Source organism: Acanthochromis polyacanthus, chromosome 14 (assembly GCF_021347895.1).
Source record: "Acanthochromis polyacanthus isolate Apoly-LR-REF ecotype Palm Island chromosome 14, KAUST_Apoly_ChrSc, whole genome shotgun sequence".
NCBI lineage: Eukaryota > Metazoa > Chordata > Actinopteri > Pomacentridae > Acanthochromis > Acanthochromis polyacanthus.
The window spans coordinates 2178448-2201497 of record NC_067126.1 but is presented as its reverse complement, the minus strand read 5'-3'; the positions used below and the strand labels follow the sequence as shown (position 1 = coordinate 2201497).

Below are 23050 nucleotides of genomic sequence, written 5' to 3'. Positions count from 1 at the left end.
ATGACTGTAAAACGAGACACAAAATAGCAGCAAGAATAGCAAAAATGACCACAAACAGATGCAAAATGACCAACATGAGAGGTAGGACTGTCAACACACCGTGACCTTTGGAGAAGCAAAATAACCACAAACAGTTTAATGTGAGACATAAAACATTGAAAATGAGGGCAAATGCCTGAAAAGATACACAAACTCTGGTAAAGCTGAACTCATGGAACAGGTTTCACTGAAACGTGGTTCTAGTGAGACGTTTGAAGCTGCTGTGTGTTTGTTGGCCACATGTTTTCATTCAGCAATAGTCCAACGTTCAGTTAGAGTTACTGTAAGTCTGTTTATGTTTAACCACAAACACTGTAATAAGAACATGAACAGACTGCTGAACGTCTTCAGAAAGAGGCATGGAATGACCAAAAACAGACACAGAAATGACCACAGGGGAAGCAAAACGATCACAGAGGTGCAAATGGGAAACACAAAATGACTAGAATAAGACATAAAAGATGCAAAACCACCAAAAGACACTCAAAATGAGTCAAAATAGCTGCAAAGAGATAACAGAGAGACAAAAATGACCCATAATATGACCCAAAGAGACACAAAGTGACCTAAATAAGATATAAAACGACCAACAGAAGAGACAAAATGACTGTAAAGAGTCAGAATAACTGCTAAGACACAAAATATCCAACATAATTAATGTTATGATCGACACAGTGACCTAAAAGAGACACAAAATACCCATAAGAGAAGCGAAATAATGACTAGGAGAAGCACAGCGACCACAAAGAGACCTAAAAAAAACACACAAAACAACCAAAATAAGATGCAAAACGACCAATTTGAGAGGCAAAATGATCAAAATAACTACATAAAGACACAAAATGACTGTGAAATGAGTCAAAATAACTGCTAAGAGACAAAGTGACCTAAGAAACACAATATAACCAACATAATTAACATTATGACCAAAAACAGACACCAAATGCCTACAAGAGAAGCAAAATAACAACTAGGAGAAGCACAGTGACCACAAAGAGACATAAAAAAACACACAAAACAACCAAAATAAGATGCAAAATGACCAATTTGACAGGCAAAACGATAAAAATAAGTACAAAGAGATGCAAAATGACTGTAAAAGAATCGCTAAAGGATGCCAAGTGACCACAGAGACACAAATTGACCTAAATGAGATGAAAAAGGACTCTAAAGAGGTAGAAAATGAGACACAAAATGACCAGGAAGAGACTTGAGACAGAACGATGATCAGAGAAGCAGTTTGTTCATCAGAGGTCCTAGCGTTCCAGATGTTTCTCAGAGCTGAGGCTTTAACTGGATTTCCTCCCTGGACAGCAGGAGCAGCAGTGACATGGCTGCTGAGGAGAAGCCGTCAGCTGATTGGAGCGTGGAGCCGCCCGTCATCTCGCCCAGCAGCCCCTCCCACCTGACCCACTTCAAACCACTGACCCCAGAGCAGGATGAGCCGCCGCTACGCTCCGCCTACAGCTCCTTCGTCAACCTGTTCCGCTTCAACAACAAAGGTGAGGACCACACCTGAGAGCTAGACCTCCAGATGGAGACGTCACACATTTGCGGAAACTAATAGTTCTTCAGAAGAAAGTAATTTGTGCTATATCTTGGTCTGAATATTGTGCTCCTTCAAATCCTCTGTTTCACCGACTCAAGCTCCTGAAACCTATTGAATGTAATTATGTGCAAAATGCTTGTATCATCTATAGTGTTGTATATAAATTAAATCCAAGATTGAGTCAGCTCATTCCAATCACTACAGCCTCCCATGAACATGCTACCAGAAAGAAACACCTCTTGAGAGGAAAAAATCGCACATTAGAGTGTAGCGTATAAGGGTCCTCAGATCTGGAATGAACTTGCCGACAATATCAAAAAATCTAAAAGTCTGGATTTATATAAAAGAAATTAAAACGCATTCTACTGCAACGATATGCCTGTTGCAGGAACAGTAGTGGACGGTCATTGTAATCCTTTGCTGCGTCCTAGAAATTTGTTAGTAAAATCCCTAACACAAATCTAAAAATAAATTAAAAGTTAAATAAATAAATTTTGATGGATTGTAATAAACTCTCTTCTGATGTGCCGTAAGTAGATGGACAATAGTGCTTTTATTGTATTATGTAGTGTTGTAAATGTATTATGTATAGAAATGTATTCTTTTGTTTTTGCTTCTTTTTGTTATTTGTTTTTCTGACTGTTGAATTTAAATGATTGTGGACTTATGGTGGGAGGGAGTGGACATTGATAAGTTCTCTGAACTTTTTCTGCTCCTTTTTTGGGCACAAACTGAATTGAACTCGCCCTATTAACTCAACAAATGTCTGCTCAAAATAAATAAATAAACACTTCACCAGTCAGGTTCCTCCTCCTTCAGCAGGTGGTTTTAACGTTCTAATGGAGAGCTACGAGGAAAACAGAAATATGTAAAAAGTTAAAGAGCTGCTGCTGTAAATGATGCAGGTAAAAACCATGTTCATAGATATATTTTACTGATCAATACTGATTATTGATCACTGACAGCTGCTCATTTGAGATGTTCAACTTTAAACCAAATCAAAGGTAAATTAATGTCACTGATTGAACATTCTCTGTAATAAAGACCAATAGATAATCAATGTTCTAATCTGAGGTCTATCAGCTGCAGGACAGCATGGCACGAATATTCGGATCTCACAATTAATATCCGGATACCACCATCACGACCGGATATTACTAAAATCAGTACTAAACTGACTTTCATCGTTTTCTGTAACAGTGACAATGAAGATCTGTTCTATTCTTATATTGCATTCTATTAAATCCTATTGTAGGTTGTAGAAGAGAGATCTTAATGGAACCCAGCTGACTCCCTGATCTGCTCCGTGTTGCAGCTTCTGGTTTTATTAAATCGGTATTTTCTGAATGCTGCTGCTTCTTTAAGTCCAGGCAGCTTTAACCAGTAATTAGCTGCGGTCTCGTGCCGTCATGTGATGCAGTTAAAGCAGGAACCAGTGAACCACAGGAGACATGTGGTTGTTTTCCTGTTATTAACGTCCCACAGGCTCACTGCAGGTTGATTCAGAATAAAACCAGAAGATATGCATCACAGACACGCTGGTTTAGAAAATAAGTTTACGACAAAACCTAATGTAATGTAGAGCAACTTTAGATAATGTAGAGCAACTTTAGATAATGTAGAGCAACTTTAATGTAGAGCAACTTTAGCTAATGTAGAGCAACTTTAGCTAATGTAGAGCAACTTTAATGTAGAGCAACTTTAGCTAATGTAGAGCAACTTTAATGTAGAGCAACTTTAGATAATGTAGAGCAACTTTAGATAATGTAGAGCAACTTTAATGTAGAGCAACTTTAATGTAGAGCAACTTTAATGTAGAGCAACTTTAGCTAATGTAGAGCAACTTTAGATAATGTAGAGCAACTTTAATGTAGAGCAACTTTAATTCATGTTAACTACCTTTCAAAGGTTTGGGGTCACTTAGAAATGTCCTTACTTTTTAAGGAAAATCAAAAATCTCGATCTAGCAGCATGAACTCTAACAGTAATAATGAGAACAGGTGTGTTTCACTACTTTCTGACATTTTCTAGACCAAAATATGAGCTGAGACAACAGGTGAATTAATTACTAATGGGTCATTTCATGTGAAAACACACAACTTCCAGAAAAATGGTTGCTGTACCATTGACAATTTTCTCAGGGTTTTATGTGCTGAAAGATAGTTACAATAGAACTTTCCATGCAAAATTATAGGTCTCTATCTCTACTAGTTCCAAAGTTATGACCTCTTCAAATTTCTGGAATTTGGACCTAAACCCACCCCCTAAATCCTCACCTAGGATTTTGCACTATTTAACTGCTTATTTCTCAGCTTCTAGACATAATTGATGGCTGAAATTTGGCAGACAAGCTCACAGCAACCATCTGACATCACAGGTAGCCTCACAGCCTCCTAGCTACTCTCTACAGACCACAGGAGCCTTCTAAAAATGCTAAAAATGAAGGAAAACACACTTGTGAGTAGGTTTTAGGGGTCTAAAATTACTAGAAATGTTATAAATGTTGACCCAAGGACCACTCTGTCCTATTCTAAACAAAATTGTATGATAACTTACAAAGTTGGTCTTTACTCCACATTCTAAAGTTACAGCTTTGCCTTGTACTCCTATAAGTATTTCTGCAGTACGATAACTTCTGGCATTCATCTTGCTGTCCAAGTTTCACACCAATAGAACAGGGATCAAGTTCTGCCATGCTTTTTGGCAAGTGAGATAGTTAAAGTTAGTAGGTCTACTAATCTATGCTACACTACTAACCTGGCAATAGCCAGATTAATAATTGTGTAGTACTTGATAGTACTCCACAATATCAATCTGGGACCACTCCATGCAAATCCGTTCGGAGGAAAGAGGCACGGATTGGACAATGCAACAGTATGTCCCGCCTCTGACAAGTTTGTTTTTAGCCAATCGCGGCAAACTTTAATATGTCGTCATCGGGTTGCGCGCAGGTGCTATGGTGTGGTCAAAGTAAAACTGACTTAATAGCAGCATCTACGCGATCGTTGTCCTCCGTTGCCGTGTTTGTTTTGATCTACTGGCGCTTGGTGTCGTCTTCACACCCGAATATCCCGCCCCACACATGAATACTGCTGCGTGATTGGCCCAAACCAACTTGGCTCTGTACGAACAGTGAATGTGGGAGCGGAGCAAGATGGTTTCTTGAGAGATTTGTGAACTCACAAATATCGCGAGAAATCAACTTGCTGGCAAGGTTACTACACTACAGTTATACTACAACATGTCAGGCACCAGCACCATCATATGGACAGGACTTTTACTCTATCTTCAGCTCAGTTTTCTGCAAAAGAAAAAAGATATATCAACAAAATTCAATTCATATAATGCAAAACATAGATTCACAAGCTGTTTATATGGGTCCACTTAATTGTATGGTTAACCATGAAGGAGGAGAGAAACCAAACTGGAATTTTGCAGGCTTCTAGCAGCATGATAGAAGATAATTTATTCAGGGTTACAGATCTGTACCACCTGTGCCACACCATTCCACCATCATTCAGTTCATATAAGGGAAAACAGAGGTTCACAAGCAGGTTATAAGAGTTCACTTCAAGTGTATGGTTGACCATGAAGGAGGAAATAAGCCAAACCGGGATTTTGTAGGCTTGTAGTATCATGATGGAAGATATTTTATACAAATTCATAGATCTCTACCACCTGTGCCACATCGCCTTTTGGCCTCACCAAAATTGGTCACTTTTTGTGGGGTCCATACTTTAGCAGCTCATATCTTTCTATATGATACCCCCAGAAGTCTCCAACTTTGTAAGTTATCGTACAATTTTATTTAGAATAGGACAGAGTGGTCCTTGGGTCAACATTTATAACATTTCTAGTAATTTTAGACCCCTAAAACCTACCCACAAGTGTGTTTTTCTTCATTTTTAGCATTTTTAGAAGGCTCCCGTGGTCTGTAGAGAGTAGCTAGAAGGCTGTGAGGCTACATGTGATGTCAGATGGTTGCTGTGAGCTTGTCTGCCAAATTTCAGCCATCAACAATGTCTAGAAGCTGAGAAATAAGCAGTTAAATAGTGCAAAATCCTGGGCGAGGATTTAGGGGGTGGGTTTAGGTCCAAATTCTAAAAAATCAAGATCCCATGAGTTTGGAACTAATAGAGCTAGAGCTCTAATTTTTTGCATATAAAGTTGTTTTGTGCCTATCTTCCATCACAAGAAAATGTAGCCAATTTCTAGATGGTGCAGCAACACCCATTATTGAAACCACATGAAATGACCCTAATGAGTGTAATTATTGGTGAAGGTACGATGGGCAGTAAATGAAGAGGTAGAGTTAAATGACTGACCGACTCTTGTTTTTCTGTGTTTTTGTCCAGAGGAGGGTCGTTCTCCCTCCACAGCTGCAGAGAAACCAGATGTTTCATCTCCGTCTCCTCAGCCTGAGAGGAGGAGCTGGTCCTCCAGTCCGTCACATTCAGCCTACAGGGCTCACCGCAAGCAGCATCCAGAACACCTGAGAAGAACCTCCACGGCCTCAGGTAAGACGCTCTGCTGCCTCCATCAGAGTGGAGTCTGGAGAACGTTTCTGAAGGTTCTGGCTTTAAAGGTGGAGTCTGTGGTTCTGGACACAGGTGGATGATGTTTAGCTGGTTAGGATGTTCAGATCCAGCCCGCTTTACCAAACGTGCACCAGCGTGAACGTGCACAGGAGGAGCATGTGGTTGTTTCAGAGACAGGACTGTAGCTAACCACCTAACGGACTGAGAGCTGGACTTTCAGCTGGTTGGTTGGTCTGCAGTGTTCCTGTCGTCAGCAGAACAGCTCCACAGCAGCATCCTTTCAGGATTCATCCATTATTTTCCTTTACCTGCACTAAACGTACCTCCAAACTAACTGAGGTCAAACAAGTCGTCTGTGTTTCTGCATTTAATTCAAAAAGTAAAGTTTCAACAGCAGCTCAACAACCAACATGGAGATCATCTGAAAACAGCAGCTGACTGGTGGTTTATTGCTCAGTAGTCAGTCCGTTCTCATTATTTCAGTAGCAATGTACTAAAAGACAGGGTATTCACCTAGACTTTTTTACAGCGTACCGGCAGGTCCTCCTGCACATAAGCGCATGCGCAATAGCCTTCATTAAATCTCGCGAGCGGCCGGCCCAGATGTTAGCCAATGAGCGTCACGCAGATGCTCCAAATGCTCGTGATTTAGGTCACTATTCACCATACATGGCATCACGGAAACAACCGAGACATGCTAATTGTAACCCCGAGATTGGAAGCGACTCTTGATTTTAGACGGGAACGGGTCAATGGACAGGAAAGTACAGCTGAGGTGGGGAGACATAAATTAACCTTGATAGGCACCCAGTCGATAAAAACAAACGCACATGGCGTTATCTGTCAAAATAACAGCGTAGTGGTGGCCCTAATCACAGCATAATCTTTTACCCCCAATTTCCACATAACGCGAAAGCGCCGCCGTCTTGCTCCGGAAGTCAAAGCACCGTCTATGGTCAAAGCACACAGGAAGCGCAGCGGCGCGCCGTCCGGAGGGGGAGGGCTGCTCCTCAGAGAGGCTCTCGTGTGAATGACATGAATACCGTTTGCTATTATCAAGTACTTAAAGGTTAAACTCATTAAAAAGAATCAATAGAGTAGTTAACTCACCGTCCACTCCCACAACTGTTGAAATTTCAGTCCACGCCTTGTCCTTTCTGCCAGTATCCTTGTAAAAAGGATGTTTTGGATCATAAATGATATTGTATTTTTCCACTTCAGTGATCAGCTTCTCTTCATCCATGGCGTCGTGTTGTGTCTGGGACCCTGTTGACCTGATGCTCGTGCCTCCGGAGGTGTCGTAATAACAACGTATAGGAAAAAATTTACGTCCGAGAGGTCGTGCATTGTGTTTTATTTTGAAAGTTCCGGTTTAACTTCCTGTCTGGTGCTTTCTCAACGACAATGAATTTACGAAGCGGACGCAGCGTGTGCAGTGGAAATTGTCTGATAGAAGAGAATGGGTTCTAAGTGCTGCGCAGTACTATTCAAGAGCGCGGCGCTTTTGCGTTATGTGGAAATTGGGGTAACTGACAGCATAACGGGCCGTTACGACAGCGTAATACGCTGGCGAGAACTCTGAAAGACACAGAATCACCAGAGAAAGAAAAATTATAACAAAAAGGTGGAGGATCCCTGCAAAAAGACGAGAAATAACCACAAATAGGCCTTTAACCACCACGAAAAGAAGTGAAAGCAGCACAAAAACATGATATTTGCATAAAAGGAAGCTAAACCACCACAAAAGAAGCAAAATCACTACAAACAGTGTGAAAAAGATGAGAAATCACCAGAAAAATGGTGCAAAACCGTCATGAACACTACTAAACTGACCAGCTGATGTATTTTCAGGCATCATATGAATGTGAGCAGCTGCTCTGGTGACTAAATCTGCAGATCTGAGCTCTTTCTGCTGATCTAGAATGAATCCAGGCTGATAGTCTGTCCTCTGAGATCTCCTGTGGTTGGTTCTGTTCGTTAGATGTGTGGTTTAGGATGTTTTATTGTCCACTCAGACAGATTCAATTCTTCTTCCATAAATAACTCCATGTACTGTATAACATGATCCGTCTCAGTGACGTCCTTCAGCTTCAGACGTTGAACAGCAGCTTCTCCAGTTAGAGCTGGAGTTCATGAAGCAGCAGGACAGGAGGTGAGTACAGGAAGGTTTGATTTAAACTCGGTAGATCTCTATCTCAGGCTCCACCTTTAATTAGTTCCTTCAGGCTGCCATGTTTCCTACAGATGTGATGTTACTCTGATTTAGAGTTTACTGGATTATCAGTTAGTAATATTCTTTGGTTTTCTGTAATAAATTAACTGATCAGAGGATAGTGGAGGTTCTCAGCTGGTTCTTAAAGCTTCCGTCTTGGTGTGTTTAGGTCCAGACGTAACATCGACTTTAAAAGAGTCGCTTCATTTTGTCCACGTTTGATCAAAGTTTTAATACTGGAGGTCTGTTTGTTGTTTTAGAAGTCAGTCTCTAAAATCCATTTTCTGTTTAGATCAAGGTTCTTTATATCAGGTTGTGAATGAAACATGTTCAGACTGTTCTTCAGAAACCTTCAGACTATAGACAGGAGGAGAACTGAGGTCTGGGGTCTGTAGGTGGACTCATTGTGGACCTGATACAGGACAGGCGTTGATGCTCAGACGGGCGTTGATGCTCAGACAGGCGTTGATGCTCAGACGGGCGTTGATGCTCAGACAGGCGTTGATGCTCAGACAGGCGTTGATGCTCAGACGGGCGTTGAGGCTCAGACGGGCGTTGAGGCTCAGACGGGCGTTGATGCTCAGACGGGCGTTGATGCTCAGACGGGCGTTGAGGCTCAGACGGGCGTTGATGCTCAGACGGGCGTTGATGCTCAGACGGGCGTTGATGCTCAGACGGGCGTTGATGCTCAGACGGGCGTTGATGCTCAGACGGGCGTTGATGCTCAGACGGGCGTTGATGCTCAGACGGGCGTTGATGCTCAGACGGGCGTTGAGGCTCAGTTGAGGCTCAGACGGGCGTTGATGCTCAGACGGGCGTTGATGCTCAGACGGGCGTTGAGGCTCAGACGGGCGTTGAGGCTCAGACGGGCGTTGATGCTCAGACGGGCGTTGATGCTCAGACGGGCGTTGATGCTCAGACGGGCGTTGATGCTCAGACGGGCGTTGATGCTCAGACGGGCGTTGATGCTCAGACGGGCGTTGAGGCTCAGACGGGCGTTGAGGCTCAGACGGGCGTTGAGGCTCAGACGGGCGTTGATGCTCAGACGGGCGTTGAGGCTCAGACAGGCATTGAGGCTCAGACGGGCGTTGATGCTCAGACGGGCGTTGATGCTCAGACGGGCGTTGATGCTCAGACGGGCGTTGAGGCTCAGACAGGCATTGAGGCTCAGACGGGCGTTGATGCTCAGCCGGGCGTTGAGGCTCAGACAGGCATTGAGGCTCAGACAGGCGTTGAGGCTCAGACAGGTGAGGTGTTGGTGGACTCTAACGTGGTTCTCCTGTCTTTCCGTTTCCAGTGGACTGGCCAGGTGAGGTCTTGTGCACCGTGTGGTTCTACTAAGATGCTTTTAGCTGTAACCTCCAGCATGCTACTGTTTGCTTTCCAACCAAACGCTTCTGTTGTCTGGTTTGCTCTACTGTTCTCCCAGGTACTAATGCTGCTGGAATGGTGTGAAGCTAATGTTCATGTTGGGTTTTCTGCTCTCGTGTTGTTAATTAGATTCTATGGATGTGGCATGTGACAGTGCAGCAGGACGGATTTCAAAGGTTCCCTGGTCTATGTAGTTAATTTGGTGTTTGTTCCTGGTTTCAGATGGCAGCAGGAAGTCGGATGCATCTCTGAACCACGACCCTCGGACCGCCGTCCAGCTCCGTACGGCGCTGAAGAGGCTGAAGGAGATCATGGAGGGGAAGAGTCAGGTAACCTCAGCAGCACCTCCTGGTCTCACTGGTCCTGGAGGCTGTTCGCGTTTTTAAGAACGTTAAAGATACACAGAGACCAGTGCAAATGTTTTAGAAACTAAAAGTAGAGTTAGGATGTTTAATAATATGACCCTGAAGAGTTCTGATTTATACATATAAAGAGAAACTACAAACAGAGATCACAGCTTGAGTTAGAAACTGGTTTCTGACCTGGTTTAGGACCTTTTCTACCTGGATTTAAGGATGTTTTTAATCTGGTTTCTAGTTTAAGACCTTTTCTAACCTGGTTTAGGACTGACTAAAGACCTTTTTTACACTAGTTTCGAGCCTGGTTTTTGTCCAGGCTTCAGACCTAGTATCAGATGTGGTCTTGGACCTGGTTTCAGATTTGGTTTAGTGGCTGTTGTAGGCCTCTTTGTGTGCCGGATTTTTTTTCTGGTTTCAGGCTTGGCTGAGGGATGTTTTTAGACTGTTTAGTTTTCAGCCTGGTTTAGTTTTGATTGAACATCTTTGTTGGCTGGTTTCTGGAGTAGATTTGGTTTAAGACTGATTGAGGACCTTTTCAAGACTGGTTCCTGGGCTGGTTTCTGTCCTGGTTTCGGACTTGGTTATTGTCCGGTTTAGGTCTGTTTTTTGACTAGTTTCTGGCCTAGGGTCAGACCTGGGTTAGACCTGTTTCTGGCCTAGTTTCAGACCTGGGTTAGACCTGTTTCTGGCCTAGTTTCAGACCTGGGTTAGACCTGTTTCTGGCCTAGTTTCAGACCTGGTTTAGACCTGTTTCTAGCCTGTTTCAGCACCTGGTTTTGGAGTGTCTAGAAGAACTTTCCTCAGAATCTTGATCCAGACTGACTTGATGTTGAGATCAGAACTCTGTAGGTTCAGATCTTCTCCTGGTTCTTCTTGTGACTGGAGATGGTTGATGTTTGGGTTCAGTCTTCTGCTGAATGATTCAAGGTTGTGCTGTCTGATCCCAGACTGGACCATGTTGTGTGTTTCTCTGAGGGTTAAAGGTGATCTCCTCCCTGCAGGACAGCGACCTGAAGCAGTACTGGATGCCTGACAGTCAGTGTAAAGAGTGCTACGACTGCAACGAGAAGTTCACCACCTTCCGCCGCCGACACCACTGCAGACTGTGTGGTCAGATCTTCTGCAGCCGCTGCTGCAACCAGGAAATCCCCGGAAAGTTCATGGGCTACACGGGTGGGTGATGATCTGTGATATTAGGGAAAAGCGTCACATCGTGGTGTGACTTTATTATCCGATGTCTCATCTGAAGGCTCGTTCTGACATGTGGCTTGTTTTTCAGTTTCCCTGAAATATTCAAAGAAGTAAATAAAGTCATGAAACTTCATTTCAGTCCAGTTTGATGCGAGGTCCAAGTAACTCTGAGAAAGTTTGTGGAAGTTCTCTACCATATAAACGCCATACTTATCTGTTTACAGGATTTGGTTCACAGGTGAAAATGATCCTTTGTTAGACTGTTGATGCTCAGAGTGTTTGAAATGAAACAAAGCTGTCTAGAATGTACACTACTGTTCAAAGATAATTCCATGTTTTCCATGAAAATTCACACTTTTGTTCACACATGTGCTAATATAGCTGCACAAGGGTTTTCTAATCATCAATGAGCCTTTCAACACCATTAGCTAACACAATGTAGCATTAGAACACAGGAGTGATGGTTGCTGGAAATGTTCCTCTGTACCCCTTTGGAGATATTCCATTAAAAATCAGCTGTTTACAGATAGAATAGTCATTTACCACATTAACTATGTCTACACTGGATTTATCATTCATTTAATTTGATCTTCATTGAAAAAATTTATTTTCTTTGAACAATAAGGACATTTCTAATTGACCCCAAACTTTTGAAAGGTAGTGTGTTTACCTCTTGGCCTCCTTTGTGTTTACAGACGGGTTGTTGTTTTCTAAAGTCAAACAACATTAGCAAACTTTGAACAACCAAACGTTTTCAACATCATAACTTCTGCTGCACAGAAAGAGGTTCAAATTAGCAGCTGCTGCTTCACAGACACAACCCTCTGAGGTTCACCTTTAAAGAACCACACAGTTCCTGTTGTTCAGCAGCACAGAGGGGATGATGTTGCTAACCTTGTCTTTTCTGAACCGTCCTTAAACTTTTCACTACACAGAGCACTTGGATCTATAGCCGTGTTACATGTGTTTGCCATATCTTATACGGTTTATGAACAACACTTATTTAACTCTGATCTTTGTCAGCCAAAACAGATTTGAAAAACTTTAAATTTATGGTTTGTTTAATCGTCTCTTCAACATGTTTCATATCTGCTACCACTTGGTGCAAACTTCACTGGTAGGATCCTCCACAACCTGTCTGCATCCATGTTACCAGACATCTCATAGTTTATCCATCCATCCATCCATTCATCCATCTGTCATCATCCATCTGTCATCCATCCTTAATCCATCCATCATCCATCTATAGTCCTATAAGGTGCAGTCAATTCCAGCCATTTTCAGTACAAAAATTGCTAATATTTTATTTGTAAATAAAAATATGATGAGAAATACAGGGAATATTGGACGTGCATCGCGAGGTGCATTTCCTCGAAAACGACCTATTCATGGATTTTATACCGACTCCAAGACATGTTTTGGACAAAATATTTTACTGGCTTGTTTCGTCTGGATGTCCAAGGTTGGATTATGGCCGTTTTTTGTGGAATATTTTTTTTGTGTGTAATAATGAACACGGAAATTTGAGTCGCGCTGTGTGCGTTGAAGCCGTGTATAGAGAACGGATGGATGGATATTCGTTGTTTGTCGGACAAATGTGTTTTTCTCACCCGCTGTGGTAATCACATCTGAAAGTGGTTTATACCGGCGGATTCATGAGAATCTAAGCTTTCCATCGGCGTATAGTGTTTGTATAATCGTGTTTGCAGTTTCAGACATTTAGCAAATTGCTTATGCAGATCTCAAAGTGTACCGCGGGTGGGACACTGAAGCGCAACGGGTTAATCCATCCATCCTTAATCCATCCATCCGTCCTTCATCCATCCATTATCCATCCATCCTTCATCCATCCATCATCCATCTGTCATCATCCATCCTTAATCCATCTGTCATCCATCCTAATCCAACTATCATCCATCCTTAATCCATCCATCCATCATCCATCCTTAATCCATCCATCCTTAATCCATTCGTCCATCTGTAATCCATCCATCATCCACCATCCATCCATCCATCCATCATCCATCCATCCATTCATCCATCCATCCATCCATCATCCATCCATCCATTCATCCATACATCCATCCTTAATCCAGTCATCCATCCATCCTTCATCCATCCTTGCACCATCCATCATCCATCCTTCATTCATCCTTAATTCATCCATCCATTGTCCATCCATCGACCATCCATCCATCCATCCATCCCAGTGTGTAAGCTTCGTCAAAATCTCTGGTGGCCCGTACAGGAAAATACGGGCCACCAACTCCTGCCAAATCTAAATTTCTGGTAGCCCGTACAAAAAACTAGTGGCACGTACTTTGCGTTGTTTACATAAAATAAAAAAATAAATATAACTTCTCAGGTCAATTTCTTTTAATGAGCTCTTCTCTTACAACCTGCTTACCATTACAATCTAAATAATCAGTCTCTCATTACAAAAAAAATCAGTCTCTGTTCATCTTTACAATCACAGCTTAGTTGAACTAGATGTCCATCTACATCAACTCATCAACATCTTCAAATTGTGCCAGTCTCTTGAGCCCAGCAACAACTTCTTCCTCAGTCATTTATGGGTTGAAATCATCCAGAAACCCTTCATGAACCTCATCCTCCATGCCTTCCTCTTACCATTGAACTTCCTCCTCCTCCTCCTCATCATCAATATCCTCCTGAACAGCTGCCTGCTGCTGGACTTCTGCTTCCAGCTGCTGGACTTCTGCTTCCAGCTGCTGGTCTTCTGCTTCCAGCTGCTGGTCTTCTGCTTCCAGCTGCTGGTCTGGTGCTTCCTGAGTCACAGTTGCACTGGGCTGACTGTGGACCACCAGCCTACGCTTTTTCCTCAGTCTCTCCATCAGAGCTGGTCTCCTGGGTGCTTTGGCACCACTCAGCCAGCTGTCTATAGCTTGATCTGGGTCAAACTCTCTGACAGAGGATGTACACATCTGGATTGTCATAATGTTGTCCAGGGTGTTGGCAGCCATTCTGGTTCTCCTGTTAGTTTTTACCAGTTTAATCGTGCTAGAAGTCGCTAAATGACGTCATCATGTAATTTGCATATTTCCCAGTTTGCATGTAATTGTAATCAACGTTGTAGGAGAGAGGAATAACGGTGTGGAAGAGAGCAAAAAGTGAGTATAAAACACCCATAATATGTTTTTGTACTAGAGGCTAAATGCTGTGGCTTATTTTAGTTTGACAGAGAAGAAACATTTTCATTTATATCAAGCTCCGTAAGTCTGGATGGGATCTGTAGTGATTCATCTGCCGTCTGGCCGCGGAGTGATGTGTCCTCTAATCAGACACTGGGACTGCTGCGGGCTGCGGGGTTAGGGGCTCGACACATGGGGAGCGACAGTTCAGGGGGGAATGCGAAAGTCATCGCAACTGGAGATAAATTCAACAGACAGTGCGCGATACTTGGCAGCGGCAGGTGACGGCCGGCGACACACGGCGCGCTGTGCAAAAGCACAGACCACTTATCTCCCTCACTTCTGATTGGCTGTGAAATTGGAGGGATTTTTTACGTTTTCAGAGAGTTTCATGACAGAAAATCATAAAGATGATGAGCCAGAAGATATTGCTTGATTTAGCCGAAATTTTACTCTTGACATTGGCCTGTAAAAGAAAGAAACGACCCTGGGTCCATGCCATATTGCAATCTCGGAAAGAACATGGAGAATACCACCATTCAGTTCAAAAGTTGAACGTTTTTCAACTTTCTTGTATTGCGTCGCAAGACAACCGTCTACGTGAACGCGCGCGAAATTTCACATGCACGAATGTCGCCGTCGCATTGTTGGGAGGGGGGAAAGCCATGTTCGTCTCATCGCACAGCAGCCATAGAAAATGAATAGAGCGCAACTGTTGTCGCCTCCCGTGTGTCGAGCCCCTAACTGGACTGACAGCCTGTGCTTTGGGACAGGGAGGAGCTCACAGCAGCACCTCCTGTTTGTTGAAAACTAACTGCAGAATGATCCCTGTTTTCCTATGAGAGCCCCCCTTTTAACAAAACAAGTCGCTAGGACGCTTTAGAAAGTCGTTAAGTTGGCAACACTGCCTGCGCAGAACAAAGCGAAAGGTTAGAAATCTTTCAATTTATTTGTTTATGAAATGCTTGTTGCCCGGCCGGGCGATGAGAAATGTATAAATTGTATCTATTTATCGCCCGGGCATCGTTCTGGTCGCTTCGGGCGACTTGGCGACCGCGAACCTTACACACTGCCTTCCATCCATCCATCCATCCTTAATCCATTCGTCCATCTGTAATCCATCCATCATCCACATCCATCATCCATCCATCCATCCTTAATCCATTCATCCATCGTCCATCCATCCATCCAGCATCTACACACCACTTAATCCTCATTAGAGTCATGGAGTCTATTCCAGCTGACTGAGGGTGAAGGTTCACCTGGACAGGTAACAGTCTACCACAGGACTACACATAGAGACAAACAATCACATTCACACCTACAGACAGTTTAGAATCACCAATTAACCTCAGCAAGTTTTGGACTGTGGAAGGAAGCTGGAGAACCTGGAGAATGCCCAGCAGGGACACTCATGCAGAAAGATCCCAGAACCAGAACCAGTCAGGGACACGAACCGGGGATCTTTTAGCTGTGAGGCGACAGTGCTTACCACTGTGCAGTTTTTCCATAATTGTCTATCAGAGTTGAGTGTTTTACTTTGACCTCTCTGGGTTCCTTGTCTCATCCATCATCTCCCTCGTGTCTTTCTGTCTTTTTTAGGAGATCTGCGAGCGTGCACGTACTGCCGTAAGCTCGCTCTGAGCTACGCCCACTCGGCTGACTCGGGCTCCATCGGCGAGGACCTGAGCACTCTGTCCGACTCGCCCTCTTCGGTTCTAGTTCTGGAGCCCAGCGAGCCTCGGACCCCGGTGGGCGGCCGTAAAGCCAGCAGGAACATCTTCCTGGAGGAAGACCTGACCTGGCAGAGGTGAACACCAGACACGCTGTGGGCGAATCAAACCAGAAACGTTAGCCCAACAGAACCACAGTTATTCTGGATTTCACAGCTGATCTCACATTTTAAGATTCCTGGTTTGATTTTGCCCAAAAGCTGCAGAACAAAGTCTCCCTGCATGGTTCCTTCAGCTGCTCCTCACAGTGTGTTGGTCCACTAACCTTCTAACAGAGCGGTGTTTAATGTCCTTAAAGCTGCAGACAGACAGCCCTGAGCTCATCGTGCAGCAGCAGAACACTGTCCAGCTAAATGTAGTAAATACACCAGAAAGAAAGTCCTTGTTACGCAGAATAATGTTGATTAATTACTTGGATTAGAATTAGTGAAGCATTCCTGTCTTCATCGTTTTTATTTTGCAGCTAGTGAAGCTAATTTTACATCAGTCACTTTTCATCTTAATCTAATAATCCGGCTCCACTCATTTCTATTTATATCATTCATCTAAATATGCTAAATAACTACAGTTTAAAGTTAATGAAAACAACTAGTGGGGTAAAAAACAACATGTGTTAAGTAGCAGAAAACTGAAATACTTTAAAATTACAAGTACTCCGAAGCTAAGACTTAAAAAAACATATCTGAAAATAACAGTCAATAGCTGCAGTAATCCACTTATTATTATTGGAATTATTGTTTTAACTACATTTTTTTACCAAAACAAAGTCACACAGTTCATTACAATAAAATTAATGTCTAATTAGACAAATAATGAAAGTACATTCAAAGAAATAGAATCACAAACCAGATAAAATAGTCAACATTTACGTTATTTTAATGTTTAATTTATAAAATGGCCCAAAGTTTTTTCTGTCATTACAAAGCAGCTTCCAAACACTGTTTATTTATTTATGCTGTGATTTTATCAAAGTATTAAAACATGACAATACTTCGTCTAGAACACAACTTTACGTGACTTTAGTAGAATCCAGAACTTTTATGGTATTATGTTTTCACATAACGAAGTCTGGAATGGTAGATAAAAGACAGGAAAAGGCATACTATCTCCAGATAAATTAAAATACTCTACAGATATAAATATGAAAACAGAATAAATGTGAAATGAAACTCGGTTCTTTGTTGCTCATAGTGAGTCTGTTTGTGAACAGCTCTGGGGGAAAAACTGTTTTGTTTACTGCTGAAAACCTCCAGTGTTAGTAATGATCGAGAATAAGTGCCATGGTACACTGCCTGTCCAGAAACATCTTCATTTGGATTTAACTCAGCAAATGGGTCAGAGCCTTCCATTGGATAATTACTGCAGTGATGACAACAACTTCTTTAGCCCTAGCTGATCCAGTGAGGAGCTTCCATGCTGGAAGACATCTCCTGTGGTCATGGAAAGGATGTTAATCTGTCTCAGAGGGTCAGATTATTGGCCTGCATCAAGCAAAGAAAACAACTAAGCAGATGAAACGAATAGAATCAGGTTAAGAACCATCCAACGCGTCATTAGAACCTAAAGAATAGTGGAGAACCATCATCTCCAGGAACAAACTCTTAGATGACCGTAGGAAACCACCAGTAGAACACATGACTGTTCAATAGTGAAAGTAAGAACATTTCCACATGAAGGGAACTCAAAGGACTGGGACTAAACAGCTGTAGCTCTAAGAAAACCACTGATCAGTGAGGATGATCAGAAAAAAGGCTTCAGTTTGCTGTGGAGCATAAAGGTTGGACTCTGGATCCATGGAAGAAGGTCATGTGGTCTGATGAGTCCAGATCTACCCTGTTCCAGAGCGATGGAGGCAGTAGTTTGGGTTGAGATTTGGTCCCGACTTTGTGCTGGTTTTAGACCTTTTAAGGACTGGTTTTACAATGTCTTGGACATTGTAGGTAGGAAATTAATCCATCTCTGGACATAATTGAATGCTGTGACATTACAGAACTCAGACAGCTCAACAGAAGGATGACACTCCTCACTCATGGGTTTCTTTTCTTTGCACCGTTTCGTATCACTGTAAGGTTCGAATCAAATGCTTAACGGGAAAGGCAGGAACTGCAACCTAGCAGCAACTTCATCAAGCTAAGATGAAAGGATATTAGATGAAAAAACAGTTTCAGATACCACTTCCTGCATCAAAATGAAGGAACTGACTGTTCGACTAGCCCAACTCTAACAATGTGTGTCGTTCTCAGAGCTGAAGGCGAGTTATTTTTGGACGGGCAGCGTATTATCGCTAAATTAAAGTACAGAACTTATAAAAAGTGAGCTTTTTTCTGTATGAGGCTGATTAAACACCATAATCTGACCCTTTGTTTGCTGTTTTTTGCTCCTCTTCGCTCTGCTCCTGCATCCATCTTCTGCAGTTTGAACATCTGTGAGCGTTTCGTCTGTTCCGTGTTCTGTTACAAACACATTTCACGGCGTGTTGAATCTGTCATATCTGCTCCTGAAGCTTTCCCTCTGAGAAATGAGTCCTCTCAGACATAAACGACTCCACCTCGTGATCTGATGAATTAAGAACATGAGAGATGAGAGGATTGGACACGAGGACTTTTATTAAGCGAACGCTGAACAGATGAAGCTGACGGATGTGTCAGTCCAACAATGGCTGCTTGTTATGTGTTCGTTGTTCTGCTGTTGTTTCAATCAGATCTGCTCGTTTTCTCTATTAACTTTCCTGCAAAGAAAAAAAAGGAAAAAAACTCTGTTCCCTCTCTCTCTCTCTCTCCCGGCTAGAAAAACTCCCATTGGGATGAGAAAGACGTGAGTGTCGCTGTTTGATTCCTTCATCTTCTGTCTCTTTAGCTTTAGCCGCTGCTTCTAGCTCTGAGGAGAAAAAATAAATCATAAATGTGTGAAAGGAAAAGCTGGGATGGATGTAAATCAGAGCTGGTGTCTTGTCAGTATGATCCACCAGGAGCCTCAGAACGGCGGCCTCAGCTCCAGACTGACCACGCTGCAGGAAGACGTCGGAAAATCACCGGCCAGGAAGAGGTCAGTGGATGTTTTATCTGGAGCGACCAAAGTCTGATTTCAGCCCCTAAGACTATCCTGTTCTCTGATGTGTCCTGATGAAGAGATTTGTCTTCATCAGAGAACAGGACAACAGTCTGAAGATCAGATACTACAGTGTTTAAAAGTGCAGAAGGTAAAAGGTAGGGATGTTTTAGTGCAGTTCAGTTCTGGTATAAAGGTGCTTTTAGTTCCTTTTTTTTTTTTTTTTAAATGAGGAGCCGAAAAGATTTAACTGTTAAAAGAGACTTTAGACGCAGAAGGTTTTTGTTAAATTGGATTTTTATTGTACGTTATGACAATATGAATCGTATCACGTTTTAACTGTACACTATTTGACAACTTGTTATAAAGTGAAACTTGTGTTTGAATAAAGTGCAGCGAACAGATTATCTGGCCTGGTTTCTGATATGGTTAAGGAAAGGTCTTGGACTGGTTTCAAACCTGGTTTGGGACCTTTTCTAACTTTATTTTGGACTGTTTTTAAACTGGTTTCTGACCTGGTTTGGGACCTTTTCTAACTTGGTTTAGGATGGTTTAAAGTTTCTGGCCTGGTTTAAGACTGACTAAAGGCCCTTTTTTAGACTGGTTTCTGGTCTGGTTTTTGTCCCGGTTTCAGACTTAGCATCAAGTCTGGTCTTGGACCTGGTTTCAGACTCGATTCAGGGTTATTGTAGACCAGTCTGTGTTCTAGCCTTTTACCTGGTTTCTGACCTGGTCTCATCCTGGCTTCAGACTTGGTTTACTGATGTTTTTGGACCGTTTTAACCTGGTTTAGATTTGATTGAACATCTTTGGTTCCTGGCCTGGCTTTTGACTTTGTCCTGTTCTTAAATGAGGAACTTCATTCTGTGGATTTCTGTCATTTGAAGTTTGAAACCTTGAACACAGAGATCTTTTCCTGTCCCAGAACAGGAAGAAAACAAAATATTCACATTAAAGAAGCTGCATCCAGAGGATTTCAACATTTCACTCAGACTGATGTATCGACCATTAAATTATTGATGATTCAGTTCACATTTGATTTAACGCTGCAGCTGTGATGTGATAAAACTCTGGAGGCATCAGTATTCTGTCTGTAAATAAAAGCCCAACTTGCTGCATTATTATATTAATTTAGAATCTAATTAAGTTTTTTTTCCATAAATAACGTCAGGGTTAATGAATGAATGAATCATTTTACTGTGAAAATGACGAGAAGATGAGCTCATTCAGTAGATTCACATGATCTGGATCAAATGATTCACATCTTTGGTTGCTGTAGAGTTTCTGTGTTATTTATGAATAGTTTAAACCCAGTGGGAGGAAGGTGGAGGATCTGCTACATATAAATATGCTAACCAGCTAAATATCACAAACCTCTGCAGCCTCAGAGACACCTGACGTCCTGCTTTCAGTCCAGCTTCTGTTTGGTGAATCTTCTGGCTTCAGTTTTGAAATTTTAAAGCTTAAATTGGGAATGTTTTATTTGTCAGCTGATCTGCAGGTGTTTGTTTTACAGGTAACGTTTTATTTTGTAGGTGTTTGTTCTGTAGGTAAAGTTTTATTTTGTTGATAAAATTTTATTTGTTGGGTTTTATTTTGTAGATTTTGTTTTGTAGGCAAAGTTTTATTTTGTAGATAAAGTTTTATTTCGTAGGTTTCATTTTGTGGATTTTATTTTGTAGTTATTGTTTTATTTTGTAGGTTTTATTTTGTAGGTAAAGCTTTATTTTGTAGGTTTTTTGTAGGTAAAGCTTTGTTTTGTAGAATTTATTTGTAGGTAAAGTTTTATTTTGTGGGTAAAGTTTTTTGTAGGTTTTATTCTGTAAGTAAAATTTTTTTCTATAGGTACAGTTTTTTGTAGGTTTTGTTATGTGGGTTTTATTTTGATAAAGTTTTGTTTTGTCAGTTTTATTCTCTAGGTAAAGTTTATTTTGTAGGTAAAGTGTTATTGAAGCTGCTGCTGTTTCCTGTCCTACCAGGTCTGCCAGTGTCACCAACCTGTCTCTGGACCGGTCTGGATCCTCCATGGTTCCGTCCTACGACAGCTCCGTCAGCCCTCCCACCAGCCGGGCCATGACCGGAACCAGGAGCGGCACCAAGCTGGACCACAGTGAGGAGGAGAGGAAGATCCTGCTGGTACCAGAGCACTCCTCCATGTTTACCTCTTCATGTTGGTTTATGTTCCTCACCGTTTATACTTCCTGCAGGACTCGTCTCAGCTGAAGGATCTCTGGAAGAAGATCTGCCACAACACCACCGGCATGGAGTTCCAGGACCACCGGTACTGGCTCCGGACCTACCCCAACTGCATTGTGGGTAAAGAGCTGGTCAACTGGCTGCTCAGGAATGGCACCATCTCCACCAGGTACCAACGTTCTAAATACATAGCATTTAGAACAACAACCAAAGTAGAAACCAGCAGAAACAGAACCTTCTAAAGAGGTCCAAATAGTTCCTTCTCCCCACTGGACAACATGTTTGATTGTTTGTCTCCTAAATGGGTTCCACTTGGTCAGTCAGGTACTGTTTGGTTGTTGGTCTGGTCAAACTGTCAGGTCCCAGAAAATAAATCTCTGCTTTACCAAAATGCATTAAACTCACAACCAGATGTTGGAAGTGTTGTTACCATGGCCCAGAGTAAGGCTGGAGAAGTTCCTCTTTCAGAGTCTCAGATTCCTCTACAGGTCATTAGTCTTTGAAATGTAGGAAAAACTGGTCAGCAGAAAGCTCAAGTATCCACTGGGTACAGAAGTCATGATAAAGGTACAACAAAGGAGATCCTTCAAAGACTTTCCTCGCTCAGGACGTCCATCTGACCTAAGAGCCGAGGATCAGATAAGAAAGGCTGAAGGTAAAGACACCAGTCATGCCAGCGATTCAGAGGCTGAAGAACCTTGGCTGAAGATGTTTCTAAAAGCTCTGAGCATCGTTATTTAACAGAAACATCGGGGCTGAAAGCTTTAAGAGACAACGTACCCCACGACTCACCAAACTGCAGAAGGAGAAGAGACTGGCTTTACAAAGAAGTCCAGAACTCTGACTCCTAAAGACTGGAGAACTGGATCTTCTCTGATGAACGTCTTCTCTACTTATTTCTGACACCCAACAGCCAAAACCACTGTATCCATACAGATAATGGTGGAACAGTTCCATCTTCTGATGGTGAAATCCAGTGTCCATAGTATGGTTTGGATGGCTATGTCTGCTTCAGGTCTCTGAGCTGCACATTGAGCCTCAAGGCTCCACTGTTAGTGCTCAACATTAGACCAACAACACTCTAGAAAAGGTTGTACTTCCTGTTTAGGCCAGGAGGAAAAGATCTGTGACTGAAGGGAAAACCAATATTTATGTAGATGGGCCATATGACTCAGTAGCGGTGTTCTGAGCTTTTACCTGGCTGTAGCCCTTTAAGCTGCAGGCAATTCCAGCCGTTTTCAGTACAAAAAAATGGCTAATATTCTATTTGTAAATAAAAATATGACGAGAAATACAAGGAATATTGGACGCGCATCGCGAGGTGCATGTCCTTGAAAACGACCTATTCGTGGATTATATACCGACTTCAGGACATGTTTTGGACAAAATATTTTACTGGCTTGTTTCGTCTGGATGTCCAAGGTTGGATTATGGCCGTTTTTTGTGGAATATTTTCGTCTGTGTGTAATAATGAACCCAGAAATGTGAGTCGCGCTGTGTACGTTGAAGCCGTGTATAGAGAACGGATGGATGGATATTCGTTGTTTGTCGGACAAATGTGTTTATATTACCCGCTGTGGTAATCACATCTGAAAGTGGTTTATACCGGCGGATTCATAAGAATCTAAGCTTTCCATCGGCGTATAGTGTTTGTATAATCGC

General features: G+C 42.3%; 1 protein-coding gene across 1 annotated transcript in view; it reads left to right on the top strand.

Annotated features, from left to right (window-relative positions):
• Positions 1-1356: 1356 nt before the first annotated feature.
• pikfyve (phosphoinositide kinase, FYVE finger containing) overlaps positions 1357-23050 on the top strand; it is a 54683-nt gene continuing 32989 nt past the window's right edge. The window contains 8 exon segments of the mRNA XM_051958673.1: positions 1357-1541; positions 5944-6105; positions 9932-10038; positions 11070-11241; positions 16014-16221; positions 19100-19189; positions 21172-21328; positions 21400-21557. Coding sequence (XP_051814633.1) covers positions 1370-1541; positions 5944-6105; positions 9932-10038; positions 11070-11241; positions 16014-16221; positions 19100-19189; positions 21172-21328; positions 21400-21557 — 1226 coding nt within the window. The 5' untranslated portion in view covers positions 1357-1369.